The 24,297-nt window shown below is 47.6% G+C and overlaps 1 protein-coding gene and 1 non-coding gene across 2 annotated transcripts in view; one reads left to right on the top strand and one right to left on the bottom strand.

The window, feature by feature from the left end:
* The first annotated feature begins 4,690 nt into the window (after window positions 1-4,690).
* Window positions 4,691-4,828, top strand: LOC114812401. The gene has a single exon (XR_003760055.1). It is a non-coding gene; the product is annotated as a small nucleolar RNA SNORA7 (small nucleolar RNA).
* A 9,876-nt stretch (window positions 4,829-14,704) lies between these two features.
* The window catches only part of ZNF362 (zinc finger protein 362), a 71,714-nt gene continuing 62,121 nt past the window's right edge, over window positions 14,705-24,297 (bottom strand). The window contains exons 6-8 of the mRNA XM_029066126.2: window positions 19,339-19,417; window positions 18,631-18,789; window positions 14,705-18,120 (exon numbers count right to left, since the gene is read on the bottom strand). Of these exons, the coding sequence (XP_028921959.1) occupies window positions 18,004-18,120; window positions 18,631-18,789; window positions 19,339-19,417 (355 nt within the window). The 3' untranslated portion in view covers window positions 14,705-18,003. The remainder of the gene's footprint in view (window positions 18,121-18,630; window positions 18,790-19,338; window positions 19,418-24,297) is intronic.

Below are 24,297 nucleotides of genomic sequence, written 5' to 3'. Positions count from 1 at the left end.
ACTATGAGCAAAGGACTGTTCTAAGTGCTAGGGGGGATACGAGGTGATCAGGGTGCCCCACGTGGGGCTCACAGTCTTCATCCCCATTTTACAGATGAGGTAACTGAGGCCCAGAGAAGTTAAGTGACTTGCCCAGGGTGAGCCCCACATGGGACAACCTGATTACCTTGAATCAACCCCAGTGCTTAGAACAGTGCTTTGCACATAGTAAGCGCTTAACAAACACCATCATTATTAGATAAGGTAATCAGGTTGCCCCACGTAGGGCTCCCAGGCTTAATCCCATTTTACAGATGAGGTAACTGAGGCACAGAGAAGTTAGGAGACTTGCCCAAGGTTACACAGCAGGCAGGTGCCAGAGGCAGGACTAGAACCCAGGTCTTTTTGACTCCCAGACCTGTGCTTTATTCACTAGGCCATGCTGCTTCTCAATTTATCTGTAATTTATTTGTTTATATTAATGTCTTTCTCCCCCTCTTGACTGTAAACTCATTTTAGGCAAGTAATGTGGCTACCAACTCTTGTTATATTGTACTCTCCCAAGTGTTTAGTGCAGTATTCTGCATACTAGTCCTCAGTAAATGTGATTTTACAATTTAGTGGGTGAAACAGACATTTAAATAACCTAGAGATAGTGGGGGTAATTCATTCATTCAATAGTATTTATTGAGTGCTTACTACGTGCGGAGCACTGTACTAAGCACTTGGAATGTACAATTTGGCAACAGACAGAGACAATCCCTGCCCAGTGATGGGCTCACAGTCTAATCAGGTAATTGAGTAGGTGAAATAGGTACATAAGTGATATATGAGTTGTGGGAATTTAATGTTTAGGTAGCTGGGAAGTGCTGAAGTGGCAGTTGGAGATATAAAGAGGGTAGATTAGAGATTATTCATGGAAGGCCTAATGGAGGAGATGGGATCTCTGAAGGGCTTTGAGGATGGGGAAAGCTGTGGGGAGAGCTGTGCTCTGTGAGATAAGAAGGGGAAAGAAGTTCCAGGCTGAGGGAAAGGAATGAGCAAGAAGTCCACAGGTGAGAGAGCTCCTCTTTTGAAGTGGCTGAGGAGGGGGAGAGAGTGGAGGTGGAAGGACGCTGGGTTAGCCAAGGGGGGATTTGGGGGGACCTATGTCAGATGTTTTCAATTCTTTCAACACAGCAAGGTGGTCAAGGGTGAGCAAAGGGGAACAATGAGGACTTTGGGAATGAGTACGGGTGGTGGTCCAGCCACCCAAACGTCAAACAGAAACTCCTGACCGTCAGCTTTAAAGCACTCAATCAGCTCACCCACTCCTGCCTGACCTCCCTAATCTCCTACTACATTCCAACCTGCACACTTCACTCTTCTAATACCCACCTACACACTGGACCTCAATCTCATCAATCTCACTTCTGACCACTTGTCCATGTCCTCAACTGTATATATTTTCATTACCCTATTTATTTTGTTAATGAGATGTACATCACCTTGATTCTATTACTTTGTTAATGAGATGTACATCACCTTGATTCTATTTATTTGCTATTGTTTTAATGAGATCTTCATCCCCTTGATTCTATTTATTGCTATTGTTTTTGTCTGTCTGTCTCCCCCAATTAGACTGTAAGCCCATCAAAGGGCAGGGACTATGTCTATCTGTTACTGATTTGTACATTCCAAGTGCTTAGTACAGTGCTCTGCACATAGTAAGTGCTCAATAAATACTATTGAATGAATGAATGAATGTCCTCCCTCTGTCCTGGAACTCCCTCGTGGCTCAGTGGAAAAGAGCCCGGGCTTGGGAGTCAGAGGTCACAGGTTCTAATCCCAGCTCTGCCACAGCTATGTGACTCTGGGCAAGTCACTTAACTTCTCTGGGCCTCAGTTCCCTCATCTGTAAAATGGGGATGAAGATTGTGAGCCTCACGTGGGGCAACCTGATTACCTTGTATCTCCCCCAGCGCTTAGAACAGTGCTTGGCACCTAGTAAACGCTTAACAAATACCAACATTATTATTATTATATCCAACAATCCACCACTCTCTTCACTTTCAAATCCTTACTAAAATCACATCTCCTCCAAGAGACCTTCCCCATCTAAGCCCTCATTTCCCCTATTATTTCTCCCCTCTGTATCACCTATGCACTTGCATCTGTATCATTTAAACATCTGCTATTGACCCCATCTTCAGCTCCACAGCATATATGTAGATAACAGTAATTTATTGTTAGTGTTTGTCTTCCTCTCTAAACTGCAAACTCCTTGTGGGCAGGGATTTGTCTATCATCTCAGTTGTATCATAGTCTCCCAAGGGTTTAGTGTCATGCTCTGCACACAGTAAGCTCATAATAATAATAATAATGTTATTTGTTAAACGATTACTATGTGCCAAGCACTGTTCTAAGTGCCAGGGTAGATACAAGGTAATCAGGTTGTCCCACATGGGGCTCACAGATTTAATCCACAGTTTACAGATGAGGTAACTGAGGCACAGAGAAGTTAAGTGATTTGCCCAAAGTCACACAGCTGATAAGTGACAGAGCCAGTATTAGAACCCATGACCTCTGACTCCCAAGCTCGTGCTCTTTCCACTAGGCCATGCTGCTTGGGTCAGTGGAATGGGTGTTGATGAAGATGGAGAAATAATAGTAATAATAATAATTATGGTACTTGTTAAGCACTTACTATGTGCCAAGCCCAGTTCTAAGTGCTAGGGTAGATACAAGTTAACCAGGTTGGACGCAATCTCGGTCCCACATAGGCTCACACTCTTAGTCCCCATTTTTTGCAAATGAGGTAACCGAGGCACAGAGAAGCTAAGCGACTTGCCCAAGGTCACACAACAGACAAGTGGTGGAGAACCCATCTGTAAAATGGGGATTAAGACTGTGAGCCCTGTGTGGGACAGGGACTGTGTCCAATCTGATTACCTCATATCTTAGGACAGACCCTGGCACACAAGAAGCGCTTAACAAATACCATGATTATTATTATTTTTCTACTTCTCCCAATTCCGGTTTTCCTTCTACCTTTCCCCACTTTTACTCCTCAAACCCAATAATCCTTAGTACTCCCTAAGAATCACAAAAGAAATGGAAAAAAAATATCCGCAGGGATTGTCTCTGTTGCTGAATTGTACTTTCCAAGAGCTTAGTACAGTGCTCTGCACCAAGAAGCACTAAATAAATACAAATGAATGATGAGGAGGATGATGATGATGGTATTTATTAAGCACTTACTATGTGCCAAGCACTGTTCTAAGCACTGGGGTAGATACAAGGTCATCAGGTTGTCCCTCGTGGGGCTCACAGTTTTAATCCCCATTTTACAGATGAGGTAATTGAGGCACAGAAAGTGAAGTGACTTGCCCTATGTCACATACCTGACAAGTGATGGAGTCGGGATTAGAACTCACGACCTCTGACTCCCAAGCCCAAGCTCTTTCTACTAAGCCACGCTGCTTCTCTGAATGAATGAATGAACCAATACCCTTCTGACTCCAAGGGCCGTGCTCTACCTACTACATCATGCTGCTTCTCTAATAATGTTGTTGAGTGTGAAGGGTGATTAATCATTTGTACTTACTAAGAGCTTATTGTGTGCAGAACACTATACTAAGCACTTGAATTATAGTGCATAAGGATAAATTTGAAATGGCAGAATTTGGTCTGATGCCTGGATTTTTGCCAGCACAAGTTCAGGAGAAGCACACTGGGAAGTGTCCCAGGACTGGGGGTTGGTGGTGGGAGAACGACAGTAGGACAGAGGGTTGAGGCCCCTCATTTCTTCTTCTCCCACTCCCTTCTCCATCAGCCTTACACTTGGATTTTCATCTTTTATTCAGCCCTCCCTCATCCCCACAGCACTTTATGTACAGATCCATAATTCATTTATTTACATTAACATCTGTCTCTCCCACTAGACTGTATGATTGCCTTGCGCAGGGAATATGTCTACCAATTCTGTTATATTGTACTCTCTTAAGCGTTTAGTACACTGCTCTGCACACAGCAAGCACTCAATAAATAAGATTGATTGATTAACTAATTGAGTGGAATCGAGGGGATGGATCTGTGCATCAAAGTAGGGGAGATTTTCAGTGCTTAGAACAGTGCTTGGCACAAAGTAAGCTCTTAAGCAATACCATCATTATTATTATCTAGATATACTCTGAATTCAAAGAGGACACACTACTGAGAGTGAAATTCACCTTTAAGTGTGTGTTGGGCTGAAAAGAGAAGCAGCATGGCTTAGTGGATAGAAAACGGGCCTGGGAGGCAGAAGGAGCTGAGTTCTAAACTGCCTCCACCACTTGTCTGCTGTGTGACCTTGGGAAAGTCACTTTGCTTCTCCATGCTTCAGTTATCCTGTCTATAAAATGAGGATTAAGACTGTGAGCCCCATTTGGGACAGGAACTGTGTCCAATTTGATTACCTTGTATCTACCCTATGCTTAACATAGTGCCTGACGCATAGTAAGTGCTTAACAAATATCATTAAAAAAATCGGTCATTGTGGGATCCATGTTCCTGGACACACTGGGCACACAAAATGGTTGTCCCTCAGGAGGAAGAGAGTCTAGATATTGAAGGTCTCTGCAGGGAGAGGACAGTTTGTAGGGACAGAGAGTATGGCAAAGAAGGCAACTTGGAAGGTTGTGGTCACAGAGAGGGTTTTACATTGCTTTATATCCTTGCCACTCATTATTGTACCCTCTTAAGGTCACACCTGGAGAGTTTCCAGCACTCTACCAGCCTCGACTATAGGAGGGAGGGTCAAGCAGCAGCATACCCATTCCATTCCTAGCTTGGGCAGTGGCTAGTGAGTGGAAGGCAATCTGCTACAAGTCAAAAATCTACTGTGGTGGGCAGCAGCGGCATGGGAGAGAGTCGAGGGCAGAAACTCGTTTACTGTGCGGAAGGAAGCAATGGTAAACCAATTCCACATTTTTACCAAGAAAACTTTATGGATCCACTACCAGGATGACTGCAGATGGAAGTGGGGCGTTCCGGGACAGATGTGTCCATGGCATTGCTATGGGTCGGACTTGACCTGACACCATAAGAGTAAACCATTACTGTACAGTATTAAATGCTGTAAAGTTGTCAAAACTTACAAAAACACAACTTATTGACTGCTTACAGTTCAGGGAGGCTGAATTGAGGCTGGGCAGCTTAGCAACACACACCTTGACCTTGTGCATGCTCACAACTATTTCTTCCTACACCAAATCTACTTGTGCCAACTTGTGAATCATGTTATATACCCAGAACAGACTCCTGCTCTGGGAAGAATGTTCCCTGACACTTCTGCCATGTTATAACCAAATTGTGTAATGAAAGCACGAGCTTTCGCAAAAATGACTGTATGCTAAATAACATTTTAGGAAAAAAATCTGGGTTGCTGCAAGAAGCTAAAGAGGCAACAAAAGATGACAGAGAGAACAGAGCCAAAGGAGGAAAACCGTAGTATCAGTGCCTGACACATAATAACCACTAAATAAATACTACTATTATTATTATTGTTCTGGGAGAAGGGTCATGGAGGAGTTCCTGTAAGGTCTTGGGGCAGTCGGAAATTCTTGAGGGAGGGGGCCTGCTCTGCTGGAGATTCACTGGGAATTGAGAAGCAGCGTGGCCTAATAGAGCATAGGCCTGGAAGTCAGAAGGACCTGGGTTCTAATCCTGGCTCTTCCATTCGTCTGCTGTGTGACCTTGGGCAAGTCATACCACTGCTCTGTGCCTCAGTTACTTCATCTGTAAAATGGGGATAAAGACTTTGAGACCCACATGGGACATGGACTGTGTCCAACCTGTTTAGCTTGTATCTACCCTAGTGCTTACTGCAGTGTCTGCCATCCTCAGTACAATGTCTGGGACATACTAAGCACCTAACAAATATCATTTAAAAAATAATTCCCAAAGTCACTCTTTGGGGTTCAGGTGCAGAAGGCCCATCGGCCAAAAGGCACCCTGCTGTCAATGTCAAGAGCATCTCCCCATCTTCACAGCCCTCCTGAAAACCCACCTTCTCCAGAATCTTCTACCTCCCCAGTCAAGTTAATCCGGCTACTCTCCTTAACATTTAAAGTGTACGAACATAAATACATATGAATTTATGTTCATATATATCAATTTATATTCCTTTTCACTCAAGAGAAGCAGCATGGTGTAGTGGATAGAGCACAAGCATGGGAGTCAGATGGGCATGGTTTCTAATTCTGTCTCCACCACTTGTCTGCGGTATGACCTTGAGGAAGTCACTTCACTTCTCTGTTCCTCAGTTACCTCATCTGTAAATTGGGAATTGAGACTGTGAGCCCCCACGTGAGACTGTGTCCAACCCAATTTGCTTGTATCCACCCCAGTGCTCAGTACAGTGCCTGGCACGTAGTAAGCGCTTGACAGATACAATTGTTATGATTATTATTTGTTCACCTCTATCTTTCCAAACCCCTACTATCAATGGTTGTAACACTATTCTTTCTCCCTTATCACTATTTGTAAATAACTTGTACCTTGTCTTCCCCATTAAACTGTAAGCTCCTTTAGGGCAGGAACTATCTTAACTTTTATCAGTCCTTGCATTTGGATTTGTACCCTTTAATTCACCCCACCCTCAGCATCACAGCACTTGGGTACATAGTAATTTATCTTGATCTGCCTCCCCTTCTAGACTGTAAGCTCCTGGAGAGGGATCATGTCTGCCAACTCTGTTATATTATATTCTTCCGAGTGCTTAGCTCATTGTTTTGCCCACAGTATGGGCTCAGGAAATGTGTTTGATTATTTTCTCCTGAGCATTTAGTACAGTGTTCTGCATGCAGTGGATGTTCAATAGATGTGATTGATTGAACAACTGACTGCCAGAATTACAGATGGCAGATAAGGCTGGATAACCCAATCTCCCTAGCCCAGTTCTTCCCTAAAAGAGATAGAAAGCACCACTCCCTGATGGCATGCTGGTGAAGGGGAACTGGGACCCCAATACAAACTAGAGAGCATAGGGATAATCAATCGATCAGTCATATTTATTGAGTGCTTACTGTGTGCACAGCGCTATAGTAAGCGCTTGGGGGAGTACAATATAACAGAGTTAGTAGACAGGTTCTCTCCCTACAAGGAGTTTACGGTCTAGAGAGAGACAGACAGACATTAATGTAAATAAATACATTAGGGATCTGGGCCTAAGTACTGTGGGACTGAGGGATGGCTGAATGAAGGGTGTAAATCCAAGTAAAAGGGCGACACAGAAGGGAGTTGGAGAAGAAGAAATGAGGGCTTAGTTGCAGAAGCAGCGTGGCTTAATGGAAACAGCACGGGCTTGGGAGTCAGAGGTCATGGTTTCTAATCACGGCTCTGCCACTTACTTAGCTGTGTGACTTTGGGCAAGTCACTTCACTTCTCAGTGCCTCAGTTATCTCATCTGTAAAATGGGAATTAAGACTGTGAGCCCCACGTGGGACAACCTGATTACCTTGTATCTACCCCAGCACTTAGAACAGTGCTTGGCACATAGCAAGCACTTAACAAATACCACCATTATTATTATTGGAAAGCTTCTTGGAAGAGATGTGATTTTCACAATTGAGGTGGGAAAAGTCTGTTGGATATGAAGGGGAAGGGTGTTACAGGCCAGAGGCAGGATGGGGGCAAGGGGTCGGTGGAGAGATAGACAAGATCAAGCTACAGTGAGTAGGTCAGAGGAAACAAGTGAGTGGGCTGGGTTGTAGTAGGAAATCAAAGAGGAGTGGGAGGAGAGGAAATGAAAGCTTAGTCAGGAAGGGCCACTTGGAGGAGATGTGATTTTAACAAGGCTTTGAAGGTGGGGAGAGTGATCACCTGTCATTCATTTATTCATTCATTCAATCATATGTATTAGGTGCTTATTATGTGCAAAGCACTGTACTAAGCAATTGGGAGAAAACAACAATAAACAGACACATTCCCTCCCCACAGCAAGCTTACAGTCTAGTGGGGGAGACAGACATTAATGTCAGATATGTTGGGGAGGGAGTTCCAGGCTAGAGACAGGGTGTGGGAAAGGGGTCAGCAGCAAAATAGACAAGATCGAGGTACAGTGAGAAGGTTGGTGATAGAGTAGTAAAGTGTGTGGGCTGTGTTGTTGTAGGAAATCAAAAAAGCCTAAAAAATCTCCAGTGGTTGCCTATCCACCTCTGTATCAAACAAAACTCCTCACCATTGGCTTTAAAGCAATCCATCACCTTGCCCCCTCCTACTTCACCTTTTTTCTCTCCTTCTATAGCCCAGCCCACACACTTCACTCCTCTAGTGCTAACCTTCTCACTGTGCCTGGATCTTGTCTGTCTGACCCCTGGCCCACGTCCCAACTCTGGCATGGAACACCCTCCCTCTTCAAATCTGGCAATTCCTCTCCCATGCTTCAAAGCCTTATTGAAGGTACATCTCCTCCAAGAAGCCTTCCCAGGCTATGCCCCACTTTTCCTCATCTCCAACTTCCTTCTCCATCACCCTGAGTTGCTCCCTTTGCTCTTCCCTCCAATCCCAGCACTTTGTATATATCTGTAATTTCATCTATATCGATGCCTGTCTCTCCATTTCTAGCCTGTGAGCTCACTGTGGGCAGGGAATGTCACTGTTTATTGTTGTACTGTACTTTCCAAAATGCTTAGTATGGTGCACTGCACACAGTAAGTGCTTAATAAATACTATTGAATGAATGAATGAAAATCAGAGATAAGGTAGGAGGGGGTAAGCTAAATGCTTTAAAGCCAACAGTAAGGAGTTTTTTTGTTTTGTTTTTTTTGATGCAGAGGTGAATGAGCAACCACTGGAGTTACTTGAGGAGTGGGGAAATATGGACTGAACAGTTTTATAGAAAAATGATTGAGGCAGCATGGTGAAATATAGACTGAAATGGGGTGAGACAGGAGGCAGGGAAGCCAGCAAGGAGGCTAATCCAGGAAATAAGGTGGGATAGGGTAAATGCTTGGATTAATGTGGTAGCAGTTAGGATGAGGAGGAAAGAGCCGATTTTAGCTATGTTGTGACGCTTGAACTGACAGGATTTGGTGACACATGTGGGTTGAATTGTTTGAGTTGGGTGGAAGATAATACCAACGTTACAGGCTTGTGAGTCAGGGAGGATGGTTTGCTGTATACAGTGATGGGAAAGTCATGGGGAAGATAAGGGTTGGGTAGGGAGATGAGGAATTCTGTGATGGACATAAACTCTTTTTCCTCCCCTCACTTCCTCTCACCCTGACCCCATTCTGTCCTCCCCTGAGTTACCCAGCTTCCCTCCATCTTCATCCACTCCCTCCCACAATGAACTCATCCAATCCCTTCCCTCTCCCCCTTGCTCCTTAACTGTCTGTCCTCGGGAAAAATACAGTGATACAGTGTGTGGTCCTGCAGTGCATAGAATGCCCATGGGGGAAGGAAGACTCAGATTGGCCCAGTACATATGACCCAAGTTTGTGAGGTGAGAGGGGCTGGCTGAATTTGGCTGAGGGGACATAACTGAAGATTGCAAAACCCTGAAGGTCAGGGCAGAAATGGCAGAGAAGCAGTGTGGCCTATTGGATAGATCACAGACCTGGAAGTCAGAAGGACCTAGGTTCTAATCCTGGCTGTGCCACGTATCTGCTCTGTGACCTTGGGAAAATCAGTTCACTTTCTGTGCCTCAGTTACCTCATCTGTAAAATGGGAATTAAGACTGTGAGCCCCAAGTGAGACAGGGATCAAGACCAACCAGATAACCTTGTATCTACCCCAGTCCTCAGTAGAGTACCGGCACATAGTAAGTGCTTAACAAATACTATTATTATATAATAGTAATTATAATAAATAATATATAATAATAATGAATAGAGCTGTTGTTCACTAAATCCTGTGAGGAACAAGGGGGCATGCCTTGAAGACTGAATATGGTCAATTCAAAGGGAAGTAGAGAAAAGACTTCAGCCAGCAGGTGAAAAGCATGTGGAATTTGTTACCAGAAGAAGCTGTGCAGTCAGAAGTTGAAAGAAGTTTGGATAAATTCTTGGAGAGAGGGATAAAGACAGTAAGGCAGAGAAGCAATGTGGTCTAGTGGATAAAGCACGGGCCTGGGAGTGAGAAGGACGTGGGCTCTAATACTGGCTCCGCCACTTGTCTCCTGTGTGACTCTGGGCAACTCGCTTAACTTTTCTGTGCCTCAGTTACCTCATCTTAAAATGGGGACTAATATTGTGAGTCCCATCTGGGACATGGACTGTGATCACCTGATTAGCTTATATCTACCCCAGCACTTAGTACAGTGTCTGGCACATAATAAGTGCTTAACAAATACCATAAAAAGTAATAATAATTGTGGTATTTGTTAAGCACTATGTGCCAGACACTGTTCTAAGTGCAGGAGTGGATACAAGCAAGTTGAGTTGGACATAGTCCCTGTCCCACTGCAGCTCACAGGTGCAATCCCCACTTTACAGATGAAGTCACTGAAGGCACAGGCACGGAAGTGACTTGTCCATGATCACACCACAGACAGTAGCAGAGCGGGATTAGATCCCAAGACCTTCTGATTCCCAGGGACATGTTCTATCCTCTTTGCCAGTAGATTTAGGCTTGCCAGATGAGACCTCTTTTACCTTGAAGGTAGGCGTTGACGAGGGCATCCATCGCAAGGTTCCTCCAAACATCCAGTCGCCCCTGTTGGTGCCAGAAACCTGGGCCAGATGGGCCATTTGAACGGCCTGGTAAATCGCCCCTTTCCTTAGAGCCGGCAGATTCTGGAGTTCGGACTGTTTGGCTGGCAGGTGAGGTGGGTGGCTGGGGGAGAGGAGCAAGTGGTCTGGTTTCACGGTACCCTCTGGGGACCAGGAGGGGTCACTCCAGCCTTCTGGTGGTGAACGAGGTCAGCCTAGGACAGAGCGGGAGAGAGAGCTCAGCAAGCTTTCCAACCTATGGCAAGCACAAGAGGTCGCAGCACCTCGTGGTCTGGAGTTTTCTAGCCCTTGTTGAATAAACACCTAATTAATAATATATAAAGATAACATACATATGTAATTTATTTATCTGTAATTTAGGTAAACACTTAACAAATGCCATCATTTTTGAAATTAATTTAGTTACTTTCTAGCCCTTGTTGGATAAACACCTAATAATATATATATATACATATTTATTTATCTGTAATTTAGTTACTTATATTATTACCTGTCTCCTCCCCACTAGACTGTGTTTGTTGTGGACAGGAAATGTGCCCACCAACTTCGTTATGTACTTAGATTGTACTCTTCCACGCGCTTAGTACGGTGTTCTGCACACCGTAAGCACTCAATAAATGCGACTGATTGATTGACACAAGAAGCCCAGCCTCTCTGATTTTTTTAATGGTACTTGTTAAGGGCTTACTCTCTGCCAGGCACTTTACTAAGCGCTGGGATAGATACAAGATAATCAGGTTGGACACAGTCCCTGTCCCACAGGGGGTTCACAGTCTTAATCTCCATTTTACAGATGAGGTAACTGAGGCACAGAGAAGTGAAGTGACTTGGCCCCCGTTACCACTCAGTGGATTATCCCACAGTTGATGGCTCCTGACAGCATTAAAGATTACCAAACACCCCTCTGCTGATGCCCCCAGGAATGGCCACCCTGGCAACTTAATATCAGCTTCCTTCCAACCTTCTCCAAGAGGCCTCACTCCTCTAAGCCTGTAAGCTCTTTTTAGGCAGCGAATGTTTCTACCAATTCTATTGCAGTCTCCCAAGTGCTTAGTACAGTGCTTTGCACTAAGAGCTCAATAAATACCACTGATTGATTATTGATTGGGAGGTCAAGGTTCCCATCACCCTGAAGCCCTCTGACATCAGTTCTGGGTGGGCCAATGTTCCTTAACATCCCCTGCTCGGCCTTTATCCTGTGGCCTCCACTTTGATGGAAGCACCTTCCCCTCCTTGGGTCTCTAGGATCCTCAACCATTCTCTGAGTCTACCTCATGGCTCCGTGGGGGCAAGTTGGCATCTAACTTCTTTATCAGGGATGCACAAACTTGGCAAACACCCCCACATTCATCAGTCACAAACTTGCCACACGTCTTCCCGTCGCATTGCTGCATCTCCTGCAATAAGTTTTCTGGCTAGGAGTCACAGTTGTTGGCAGCCTGGGTCCAGGGGGGCAGGGTGCAGCCCTGGGCACCACGGCCCGGGCTTGTGACTTTGGGTTGCCATAAGCCCCATCGTGGACTCCTCAGTTCCTCAAGTCTGAGTGACTAACCTCCAGCTCCAATGCAAAAATTCCCTCTTTCCTCCTCTAAACCGGGAGGCCGCTCCAGCCCAGAGACAGGCACAGACCCAGGAATGCAGGAAAAGAGAAGCAGAGCCAAGCCAAGAACTCAGGGATCCAGATTCATCTCCCAGTGATTAGACTGCTGTCCAGAAAGCTGCACTAGAAGTACAATCTTTCAGAGGCCCAGAACCCTGAGAGCCCAGGGATAAGAAGAGACGCTTCCGGCCAGGAAGTCTTCCCTGACCAGGGAAGGCTCTACAGAAACCCAGACTCTCCCCTTGACTACATGATGTGGTGGACATAGCACGGGCCTGGGAGTCAGAAGGTCAAGGGTTCTAATCCCAGCTCCACCAGTTGTCTGCTGTGTGACCTTGGACAAATCAATTCCCTTCTCTGTGCCTCAGTTACCTCATCTATAAAATGTGGATCGAGTCTGTGAGCCCCACGTGGGACAGGGACCGTGTCCAACCCGATTAGCTTGTAATCACCCCAGCACTTAGTACAGTGGCTGGCACATAGTAAGACTTTAACAAATACCATTATTATTATTATTATTGTTACAGCCCAGGCTCCCCAGGGGCCCAAGAACAGGCTGAGTGTGCAGTAATCAGCACATCATCATCCTTATCACCATTGTCAATATTATTTATTGAGCATTTACTATGTACTGAGCTTCATACTAAGAGCTTGGGAGAGCACATTCCTTGTATCCCCTCATGCTCTTGGCCTCCAGACTCGGCCACCCATAAATGGATGGGTCATGCCCTCTGCTTACCGGGTACTGCCTGCTTCTTTCTCCCCTCCGTGTTCAGCTCTTTGGAACAGCTTCCCTCGAGGACGGACAGGAAAAGTTAAGCTTTTCATTTCTTCAGTCTGAAAAGACAAAAGACTGATGGGGAGGAGGATTAAGGTTTACATACCCCTGGAGGGTGTGGACAGAGTGAACACAGAATTGCCGTCCCCCAAATCCCTCAGTGACAGATGAGGGGGCACCCACTGAAGCTTGAAGAGGCTAAGTTTGAGAGAAAAAAGGAAATGCTTTTTCACATGGCGGGTGGTAAGCATGTGGAATTCATTACTACAGGAAGCTGTGGAGGCAGACTTCATTGAGAGGTCCATAACGGGTTATTAAGAGGGAAGTTAGGGATGTTAGACGGTAAATTCCTGACCACGAGGCTGAATGTCCAGGAAGGCAACCATCCCACTCTCCTTCCGGATAGCCTGTTGCCCAGGCCGCAACATAGTCCAGCAAAAAGAGCACAGGTCAGGGAGTCATATGCCCTGAGTTCTAATCCTGGTTCTGCCACTTACCTATGTGACCTTTGGGAACTCACTTAATTTCTCTGTGCCTCAGTTTCCTCATCTGTAGAATGGGGATTCATCATCTGTTTTCCTTCCCCCTTGAAGACTAAAAGTCCTCCATGGGACAGAGACTGAGTCTGCCCCAGGTGTCTTGTATCTATCCCAGCACCTAGTACACGGCTCACCACATAGTAATAATGTGTGCTCAGTGGAAAGAGCATGGGCTTGGGAGTCAGAGGTCATTTGTTCTAATCCCGCCTCTGCGACTTGTCAGCTGTGTGGCTTTGGGCAAGTCACTTAACTTCTCTGTGCCTCAGTTACCTCATATGTAAAATGGGGACTAAGACTGAGACACCCATTGGGACAACCTGATCACCTTGTATCTCCATCCACGTCCCCAGCACTTAGAACAGTGTTTCGCCCATAGTAAGCGCTTAACAAATACCTTCATTATTAATAATAATCGTGGTATTTAAGAACTTACTATATGCCAGGCACTGTATTGGGTTGGATCCAGTCCCTGTCCCACACAGGGGTCCCAATCTTAATCCCCATTTTACAGATGAAGTAACTGCAGCCCGAAGAAGTGAAGGAATTTGACCAAGGTCACCCAGCAGACAACTGGCAGACCTGGAATTACGACTCAGGTGTTTCTGACTTCTAGGTGTCCATGCTCTATCCAGTGGACCCCACTGCTTCTCTAAGCACTGAATGAATCATAATAATTAGGGTATTTGTTAAGCGCTTACTATGTGCCAAGCACTGTTCTAAGCGCTGGGGTAGATACAAGGTAATCAGGCTGTCCCACGTGGGGCTCACAGTCCTAATCCCTATTTTACAGATGAGGTAATTGAGGCACAGAGAAGTTAAGTGACTGGCCCAAGGTGACACAGCAGACAAGCAGCGGACCCGGGATTAGAGCCCATGTCCTCTAACTCCCAAGCCCACGCTCTCTCCACCAAGTCATGCTGCTTCTCATATACCATGATTATTATCATTGCTAGGCTTCTCTGGTCTGGGTAGACTTCCTGAGCACTGGCCTTTGCAGACAGCCTCTGTGGGGTAGGAGGAGGCCCACAGGGAACTCCCCACCACCCCACCCGGTCCTGCCTGCCCACTGTCCTCCCCTCCCCAGGTACAGACCACACCATAACACCGCGCGGCTCTCAGTCGCATGTACAGTTTATTCTTCACAACAGAGAAATACAAAGAGCAAATATTTTTTTTTAATTCTTTTTTTTTCCTGTTAGTTTTTTTTTTCTCCCACGTTTGATTCTTTTTAACATAATGCAAACTTCCCTTCCGAGGCCCAGGGGCATACGCCCCCAACTTCCTGCCGCCACAATGCAAGACAGAAAAAAAAAAACCCAAACCGTTTTCTCTTTTTTAATAAGGTAACTAGATCTAAATATGCGTGGCCTGGCGCTCCCATAGAAAAAGAAAAGATGTGTTAACAGTATGTATAAGAGCATATTTACACAGTATTAACATGCTGACAAAAGGCTACAATACTGAATATCATACAACATCAATTCAGAAACAAAGGGAAAAAGGAACCAAATGAAAGAAAAACAACAAAAAAAAAAAACCAGAGGCATTAAACAAACAACTGGTAAAACAATGATATAGTTAAGGCTTAAAAAGTGTATAAAAATAACACAGTTAATATTCAAAACGGAACCCAAGATACAGAATATATAGATGAGTTTTTTCTAATTCTGAGGGGAGGTAGGGGGGCGTTCAGGGGCAGGGTTTTTCTGGTCTCTGTACACAGATCCTATATACACGGGACACACATGGCTTTCAGATCAGGGCAGAGGAGGTGGAAGGAGGAAGGGAGGGAAGGGAAAGGAAGAGAAAGGGAAGGTGGGAAGGAAGGATGGGAAGAAGGGAAGGAAGGTTTTTGGAAGCTTTTTGCCACTTCTCAGGTTGACCGCTTTCCTTGGCCACGACAAGCAGGGGCTGGCGGGCTCCCTGGCAGCCTGCATGTAATCATGGCGGTGGGGAGGGTGGAGGGAGGAGGCCAGGGATGGGCATGTCCTGGGTACCCATGTCAGGAGGGGCAGCCCCATGTCCCAGGGACCCATTTTAGAGGGGCCCAGTCCTGAGGATGGATGAGACTCAGGCACACAGTGCCACAGTCAAGGGAATGAGGAGAATTAGCAGGGTCAAGTTGAGGAGCACTCCCTTCCACATCCAGCTCGAGGTTCCTCACAGACCGCCCACAGGCCCCAGCCAGAGCAAGAGCGTCTAGTGGGAGAAGACAGGCCCAGAGATGGTGGCTCCTTCCAGCCAGGACTTGGATGGAAGGAGACACACCATCATCGGGTAAAGGCAGAGACCTGGATCTCTCCAGGGCCTGAGTTTGGGAGTCACATGGCTGTAACTCCCTGGCACCATGTCAGCCCTGGGGAAACCTGCCTCTGACCGGAAGCCTGGGGCGGAGGGGCGATGGGACAGGATTGGCCAAGCCCTGGCATGGAAGATGGACAAGCACCTTTTCGGGGGAGCAGAGACTCCCAGATCCATGCAGGAAATAAAGGGCGTAGGCCCTGGGGGGAGGTCCAGGCCTTCCCTCAAAGACGTCAGTCTGGGTTGGTTACTGGAATGAGGGGACTAGTGTTGGGCAGTGGGTGAGGGAGTGAACGCACTTCAGGGAGGCAGGGGCTTTAGTTCAGCAAAGAGCCTTAGGGAGGACAGAGAACTCTTCAGCCTACTTAGTGGCCCAGCCCTTGGGAACCTCTTAGATGGGTGCTGCCATCTCTGCCCTGGCCCTCAGCTGTCCCTCACTGGCCCCGGGCCCAGAGCAGACAGGTATGTATGTCAGGAGAGGTAGAGGATTACTGTCAGCCTAGCCAGCAAGGGAGGTAGACTTGGGTCATCTCTACGGCAGCCAAGGGGCTGGGACGGGGGGGGGGAGGGGAGGTAAAGGAGAGGGGAAGAGGGGATAACGGCATTCCCCCAGTGGGGAGAGACCCAGGGGAGGGGACTGTGGGTGAAGAAGAGGGGAGGCTGAAGGGGGGAAGAGTGAGGAAGAAGGGATGAAGGCTTGGGAGCCTCAAGACCCTAATGGGCTACCGAGAAAGCAGCGTATAGGCTTCTGTGGGGTACTAGATTGGGGGGGGGGGCGGTCCAGGAAGGGGAGGCTCTCACAGTGCAGAGGGCTCTAAGGGTGCTGGGGCCCCACCCAGGAATTCCCAGGAACAAAGTTATCCCTTTCCTCGTTGTCTCTCCCTCCCCCAGTGAAAGAAGGATCCCCCCCACCGCTTTTCCATAGCCACCAGCACCACCAGGCAGTGCTGGACCTGGAGGCTTATGCCCCGGCCTAGCTGTTGGCCACCCCAAGCTGTCTCCTTTCCCTCTCCCCACCGGAGCTGCCAGCCCCAGGAGGCCTCTGCCCAGTCCCGTGACCCAGACCCGGATCCAAACCACCTCAACTTGGCTCTCCTTAAGATACCCTGGGAGGTCAGGAACGGGGCTCCTTCACCTCACGCCCTCAAAATGCAGCCCGGCCTCCTCTGTAGGCGGCAGCTTCCAGGAACTCTTTGTCCCTTTCCTCTTGGGCTCAGGTGGGAGAGCCCCCGCGTTCTGGACCCTCAGTCTCTGCCAGCTGCCCCATGTCGTTAGAGGCGGGCAGCTGGGCCCGCCTCCTCACCTCATTCCCACCCCTTGGGCAGGCTTCAGCCTTAGCTCTAGCAGGGTGGGCGCGGTGCTCCAGGTGTCTGGCCCCACTTTTTGCTCTCCCCCCCATCCAAGGCTCTGGTGGAAGACGGCTGGGCTCCCACGCCACCCCCAAGCAGTCCGGGGAGTGGGGGATGGGGAAGGTGATGGCTCCCCAGAGCCGGGCCTCAGGCAGGAACGGCTCCTTTCCAGCGAGGCTTGCGGCCCAGGGCTCTTCCTCTTCCTCTTTTGCCAGAGCCAGCCCATGTGGCTCTCCTCTCGGGAGGACGGGAGGAGGCAACAGACAGAGACCCTCCGTGTCCAACTGTCCAATTTTCCTTTTGATTTTTCGGTTTTAGCAGCACCAACTTCTTGGCCAATAAATATTTTTTTTTGTTATTTCAAAATAATAAAAACAAAGAAAAAAGAGAAAGACAACCCAACGGAAGGGGTGGGGGTGAAATAAAGATAACCCAACAGAGAGGTTCAAAGTGCTTTGAAATAGTCTTTGGATGTCACCAAAACTGTCCGGTTAGCATCGTTGCCGGCCAGGGCTCCAGGGTCTGGCGTGGGGGCCGGAAGGAGAGGGAAGGGGGGCTCGTCCCGGCTTTGTTTCTGTAAAGTAACAAGCGAAGAGAGAACTCGTTCTGAGCTGCGCTTCCTTCGAGCTTCCTGGAGCCGGCAGGAGGGCTGGGGCCTCGTGGCTTGGCCGGGGGTGGGTGTGTTCTGGTTGGTCTCATCCCTGTGCCCCCCGGCCCAGGTTGAGGGTGGGGAGCTGTGCGGGGGGCTAGGGGGGCCCCGGTTCAGATGAGGGAGATCCGCACGGGAATGCCGGGCGACTCCGTCCTTTGGGGCGAGTGATGGGTGACCAGGTGCTCCACAACGGTGTGTTTAGACATGTGCTTCATCAAGTATGTCTCCTGCGGCGGCGGGAAAATGGAGGTAGAGAGGCAGGACAGGAAGGGTCAGCAACAGTGCCCAGCAGATCTCCCAGCCTTCAGGCCCCGCTCCCACCTTTCACCCAAGATCCCACTCCTTTATTCCTTAATTCGCTGCTGGGCAACGAGGCCAGGGAGCAAGGCTCCTGTGTGGTTAGTGTCCTCACTGGGGAGGCTCGGGGATTCTGGGAGCCCTCAACCCCAATTTGGGATTCCCCTCCCCACCTCTATGGCTAGAATCCCCTTGCTCTGGAGAAAGGATCTCACCCAGTCCCCGACTCCCACACCATCAAACAGATCCAAACAATGCTAGGCCCACACTGCTTTGGGGCTGAAGCCGGTTCGGGATGACCCCAAGTCACGTGATCCAGGGCAATCCCTCCACTTTAGTCGGCTCTCCACACCCTCGCTGTCATTAGCACCCCTGCAGCTCTAAACCAGAGGCAAGCAGGCAGCACCCCCCGGCCACCACCCGGTAATCCCCCAACTCACCGAGGTGTAGGCCCGCCCACACATGCTGCAGCAGTAGGCCTTTGCGTGTTTGATTGCATGTGCTGAAAGGTGAATCTGCAGCGAAGCGGAGTCTGTATATGCCCGGTAGCAGTTTGGACACTTGTAGGGTTTGTCCTTATTGTGCTGTCGCTGGTGAGACTGTGGGGCGCCAGGAGATGAGTTATCACTGAGGGTGCGAGGGGCTCACGTGACTGACTGCCCAACCCCATTCGCAGGGCCCACGTGGCAAGCCTTGGTGTCATCTCTGACCAGCCTGTGTGGGAGGCTCCAAGCACAGCTAACCCCTGCTCACCTGGATCCTTCTGGGTCCAATTTGCAAAGGGAGAAGTGTAGGCAAGAGAGAGGGGTAGACCCTCCTCCTTCTCCACCCTCCCCAAGAGAGAGGGGTAGACCCTCCTCCTTCTCCACCCTCCCCTTCCTTCTTCTCCTCCCTTGTTCCCCATCCTTCTAGCCCAGGACCTCTCCCTCCCTCCCCAAATCCAGACACAGCTAGCCCAGGCCTCCTCCAGGAGGGACTATTCTGGAGTCTAGCTCCCCCTGTACCTCCACCAAAGGGAGAACAGCCCCCAGTATCTTCCTTCAAGAAGATCTGCCCCCGGCTCCCTAAGGGGAGGTTCCCTCCATTCTCTTCTCCCCTCCTACCCCCTTACTGCCCTCCCACCCAGCAGGCAGAACTTGAGTACTGACCTGGAGGTTGGAGAGCTGGGTGAAAGCCTTTTCACAGCCAGGGTGTGGGCACTTGTAGGGTCTGTCTCCGGTGTGAATTCTGCAACAGCAATGACCTCGAGGAGTGAGACACGGGCTTGGAGCCTCCCACTTGAGCTGTCAGTATCACTTGACCACCATGGAGGCTAGAGGATCCCAGTGGAGATCCCCACCCATCAGCCCAGGGATAGGTTCACTAGATCAGGACATGACCTTTGGCCAACAGAGAAATGGGCTCCATTGACTTCAGCCTGCCCAAGCCAGGTTCCCCCGCAGCCCAGCTACCGGCTGGGATTTCAAAGGCCACCTGGTCCAGCTCACCATTCTAAGGTTCTTGTCCAGATCCAAGGCGGACAAGGAAAGGTGACTCGGAGTCTGAGAAGACCTCATGACTCCTTCCTACCCTCACCTCCTCACAGGCGACACACATATAGTTAGCTCTGACCATCTCCCCTTCAGTCTGCTTACATACTTCAGCCTATGTGACGTCTTTACCCTTTTTTATGGCATTTGTTAAGCACCTACTACATGTCAGGCACTGTTCTATGCACTGGCATAGTTATAAACTAATCAGGTTGGACCTAATCCATGTCCCACATGGGGGTCACAGTCTTAATCCTCATTTTACAGATGCGGTATCCGAGGCAGAGAGAAGGAGAATGACTTGCCCAAAGTTGCAAAGCAGGCAAGTGGCGGAGCCGGCATTAGAACCCCAATCCTGACCCCCAGGCCCGTAAACTCATCACTAGGCCACACTGTTTCTCACTGCACAGAGCACTGTACAAAGTGCTTGCCAGAGAGAGTGAATAAACAAGATCTCTGCCCCCCAGGAGTTTATAATCCAGTGTGCTCCATCCCAACTCAGCCTTCTTCTCAGACAATCCTAAACTCGCCTCACTTAGGCCCTGCAGATGAGATTACCATCTGTCTTGTAGTAGAGATCTCCAGAGAAGAATTTCAACCTTCCTCAATTCACCCATTCCAGCATTTAATACCACTTGCTGTCAGGAGGTGGGAGGCAGTTTGGCCTAGTGAAAAGAGAATGGTGCAAGAAGCCAGGAGACTCAAGCCCTGGCCTGTTGGGCAACCTTGGGCAAGTCACTTAGCCTTTCTGGACTTTGGCTTCCGCATTTGAAAATGGGGATCGGGTTCCTGCTCCCCTCTCCTTCTTAGAATGGGAGCCCTGTGTAAGTCATAGGTTGGGTCTTAGCTGATTATCTTGGAACTACCCCAGTGCTAAGCACAGTGCTCAGCACATACTAGTGGGATTTATTAATAAATACCACTGTCAAATCTCTTGGGCTGAAACTAGTCACTCTTGCAAAATCTTTCGAAGCTCATCAGGTAGTAAAATATTCCCTATTGCTGCACAATGACCTCTCCCCTTTCTCCACATGCCATTGCCACATTCATTCACTTATTCATTCAAACGTATTCATTGAGAGCTTAGTGTAAGCACTTAATCTTAACCATCTACTCAATGCCAGGTTATGGTCCTGAGGTAACAGAACGATGGACCTCCACAAACATACTGCAGTTCCCCCACAAACCCAGTCATTCTTGAAAGTAAAGCCAAAAGATCCTAGGAAGCAGAGGCAAACAGCCTAAATTCTGCTGGGTCCAATACCCTACTCTTGGTTGAGTTCTCCAGTGGAAAGAGCAGTCTTGGAAATCAGAAACCCTGAATTCTAATGCTGGCTCTGCCCCTTTCCTGCTGTGGGATCTTGGACAAGACATTTCACTTTCCTGTAGCTCAATTTCATCATCTGGAAAATGGGGATTCAGAATGTGAGCCCTATGTAAGACATGGACAGTATCCAACCTCGTATCTATCCAACCCCGTATCTACCCCACAGCACTGTACTCATCCGCTCAACTGTATATATTTCCATTACCCTATTTATTTTGTTAATGAATTGTACATCGCCTTGATTCTATTTAGTTGCCATTGTTTTTACAAGATGTTCTTCCCCTTGACACTATTTATTGCCATTGTTATTGTCTGTCCGTCTCCCCCGATTAGACTGTAAACCCGTCAAACGGCAGGGACTGTCTCTATCTGTTGCCGACTTGTTCATCCCAAGCGCTTAGTACAGTGCTCTGCACATAGTAAGCGCTCAATAAATACTATTGAATGAACTTAATACAGTGCCTGGCACAGAGTAAGCACCCAACAAATACCATTTAAAAAAAAAATACCTGTTTTATCTCCTATTTAGTCTGTGAGCCCCATGTAGGACAGGGACTGCAACCAACCTGGTTATCTCATACCTACACCAATTCTTGGCAATGCAGCAAACACTTAAATGCCATGATTATTATAATATTATGAGGTGTTTCACCTGATTTCCTCCTTTCCCTCCCATCCCCCCTGGAAATGTAAAATAGGAGGACATTTTGTTCAGTTTAGGACCCGTTCCTTGGTCTGTTGCCCCTCGGACTTCTCTTTTCTAAGCTCCCTCCCCCTTCACATCCAGCAGACCACAGCGCTCCTCACCTTCAAAGTCTCTCCAGGAGGCTTTTCCTGATTCATCTCCCATTGCCCCACTCAATATATTCCCCTATTGATGCTTCAGCATTTCCACGGTAACCAAGCACTTGAGTTCCTCTCTCTCTTATCCCAGCACTTAAGGATGTACCTTTAAACTCAGTTGTGTCTGCCGGCCTGGGAATTTATTTTAGTGTCTGTCTTTCCTACTAGATTGTACACTCCTTGAGGACAGGGATCTACTCCACTAATTCTACCATCCTCTCCCAAGGGCTGAGTTCCATGTTCTGCATAGGCACTCAATGAATACTGTTGATGGACAGGCTGAATGATCCCATCCTTTTTTGTTAAGTGCTTATTACGTGCCAGGCACTCAGTTTGGACACTGTCCATGTCCTCCATGGGGCTCACATTTTACAGATGAGGTAACAGACACAAAAAAGTTAAGCAACTTGCCCCAGGTCACACAGCAGACATGCGGCAGAGCAGGAATTAGAGCCCAGATCCTTCTGATCATTCAATAGTATTTATTGAGCGCTTACTATGTGCACAGCACTGTACTAAGCACTTGGAATGTACAATTTGGCAACAAATAGAGACAATCCCTGCCCAATGACAGGCTCACAGTTTAAATGATCCCAGACCGCTACTCTATCCACTAGGCTATGCTGCTTCTTCCTTTGCCCCCATTTAAGCTATCACCTGCAAACTCGATGTGGACCCTTCAGCCAAGTGACCTCCCCAGAGCCAGACAAAGACTTACTGAAGTCGGTCTAGTTCTCTCCTAAAATCTGGTCAGCTCCTGAGGGCAGGGATCATGCCTACCAACTTTATTGTTTTGTACTCAACCAAGTGCTTAGTAGAGTGTTCTGAACACAGTTTCTTCTTCAAAGCCGTCGTTTCTGACCCACAGCGACTCTATGGACACAGCCTCTTCAGAGCGTCCCATCTTCTATCATAAAGTTGTTCTGGTATGTGTATCCATAGAGTTTCCTTGGTAAAGATACGGAAGTGGTTTACCAATGCCTACTTTCACACAGTAAAAACTTGAGTCTCTGCTTTATCTTTGTTCCATGTTTTGATCACTTGATCATCTACCTCTGACTCTTTCCCATGCTGCTGCTGCGCAGCACAAGTGAATCGACTTTGTCTGAGCTTCAGCTTAGACCTTTCAATTACTGGTAGCCCTATATGGCGTAGCTCTAAGTTTCATTAGCATACGCAAACTCTCCTGTCACAATAAGGTGTCAATTTATAGGATAGCTGAACACCAGTAAGCACTTAATAAATACTACTGATTGATTGGTTGATTGACAGGAAATTAAATAAGAGATTAAGGGAGAAGTGAGTTGCAGCATGGCCTAGTGAATACAGCAAGGGCCTGGGAGTCAGAAGGACCTGGGTTCTAATTCCGGGGTCTGATGTGTGACCTTGGGCAAGTCGCTTAATTTCTCTGTCTCAATTACCTCATCTGTAAAATGGGGGCTAAGACTGTGAGCCCCATGTGGGAAAGGGACTGTGACCAACCTGAATAGCTTGTATCTACCCCAGTGCTTAGAACACCTAGCACAGAGTAAGCCTTTAAAAAATACTATTTAAAAAAAAAAATGTTAGGGTCACAGGACTTATGTCTATGAAGTGTGCTGGTTACCTCCAAGTTTTCCATTCTCTTCTGAGGGATCACTGATTATGTGATGACTTTTTTCCAGTGTCTTCCCTCAGACTGAAGTTGGAATTTCTAGGCACCTTTTCCCTTTCCTAAAATATAAGCACGCACTCACTCACTAACTGACCGCTCTGCCTGTCAGCGCCTGGGCCTGTCCCCAGGCTTCCTCAAATTTCCATAAAGGGGCTTTGGAATGGCTTCGGTCAATTCCCTAAGAATCTGTGGTATAAAAGACCGCAGGGTCTGGAGGTCTGGATGTGCCTAACATTAAAATCATCCTTCACTCAGCCTTCCCAACTCAAGTCTGATTTTCCAACCACCCACTCCACAGTGGCCTGTGAAATTTCTAGCACACAGTTCTTTTTTCTTTTCCCTTTTTTTTTTTGGTAAAAGAAAAGATTTTAAAAAATACTTTTAGGTTTTCACCTCTTGTGAGCTTTTCCCTCCCCATCTATGGAGGGGTGGGGAGTGGGAGGGGCAACATTCCTCTTGATTCTCTTGTTCCGGATAGCTATTTTTCAGTTCCCTTTTAAGCTTTACAAGTTGCACTTCATCTCCCCGTTTCCCTTTTCTGATCTTACTCTTGAAGCCTCTTCTATTCTTTTTGCCATTCCTTGATAATCTGCCCTAACTTTCCCCATCTGGTAGTTTTTCCCATTTATGTCTCAGCAACATATGGTGTTCTTTGTTTGGCCTATGAAGCTTCCTCCTTCCCTCTCATTTTTCTCTGCAAAGGGATCATTTTTCCAGTTACTTTAATACGGTTTCCTTCAGAAACTTCCAGGTC

The sequence above is a fragment of the Ornithorhynchus anatinus genome, chromosome 5 (genome assembly GCF_004115215.2).
Source record: "Ornithorhynchus anatinus isolate Pmale09 chromosome 5, mOrnAna1.pri.v4, whole genome shotgun sequence".
Taxonomy (NCBI): domain Eukaryota; kingdom Metazoa; phylum Chordata; class Mammalia; order Monotremata; family Ornithorhynchidae; genus Ornithorhynchus; species Ornithorhynchus anatinus.
This window is presented reverse-complemented; position numbering and strand designations above follow the sequence as displayed.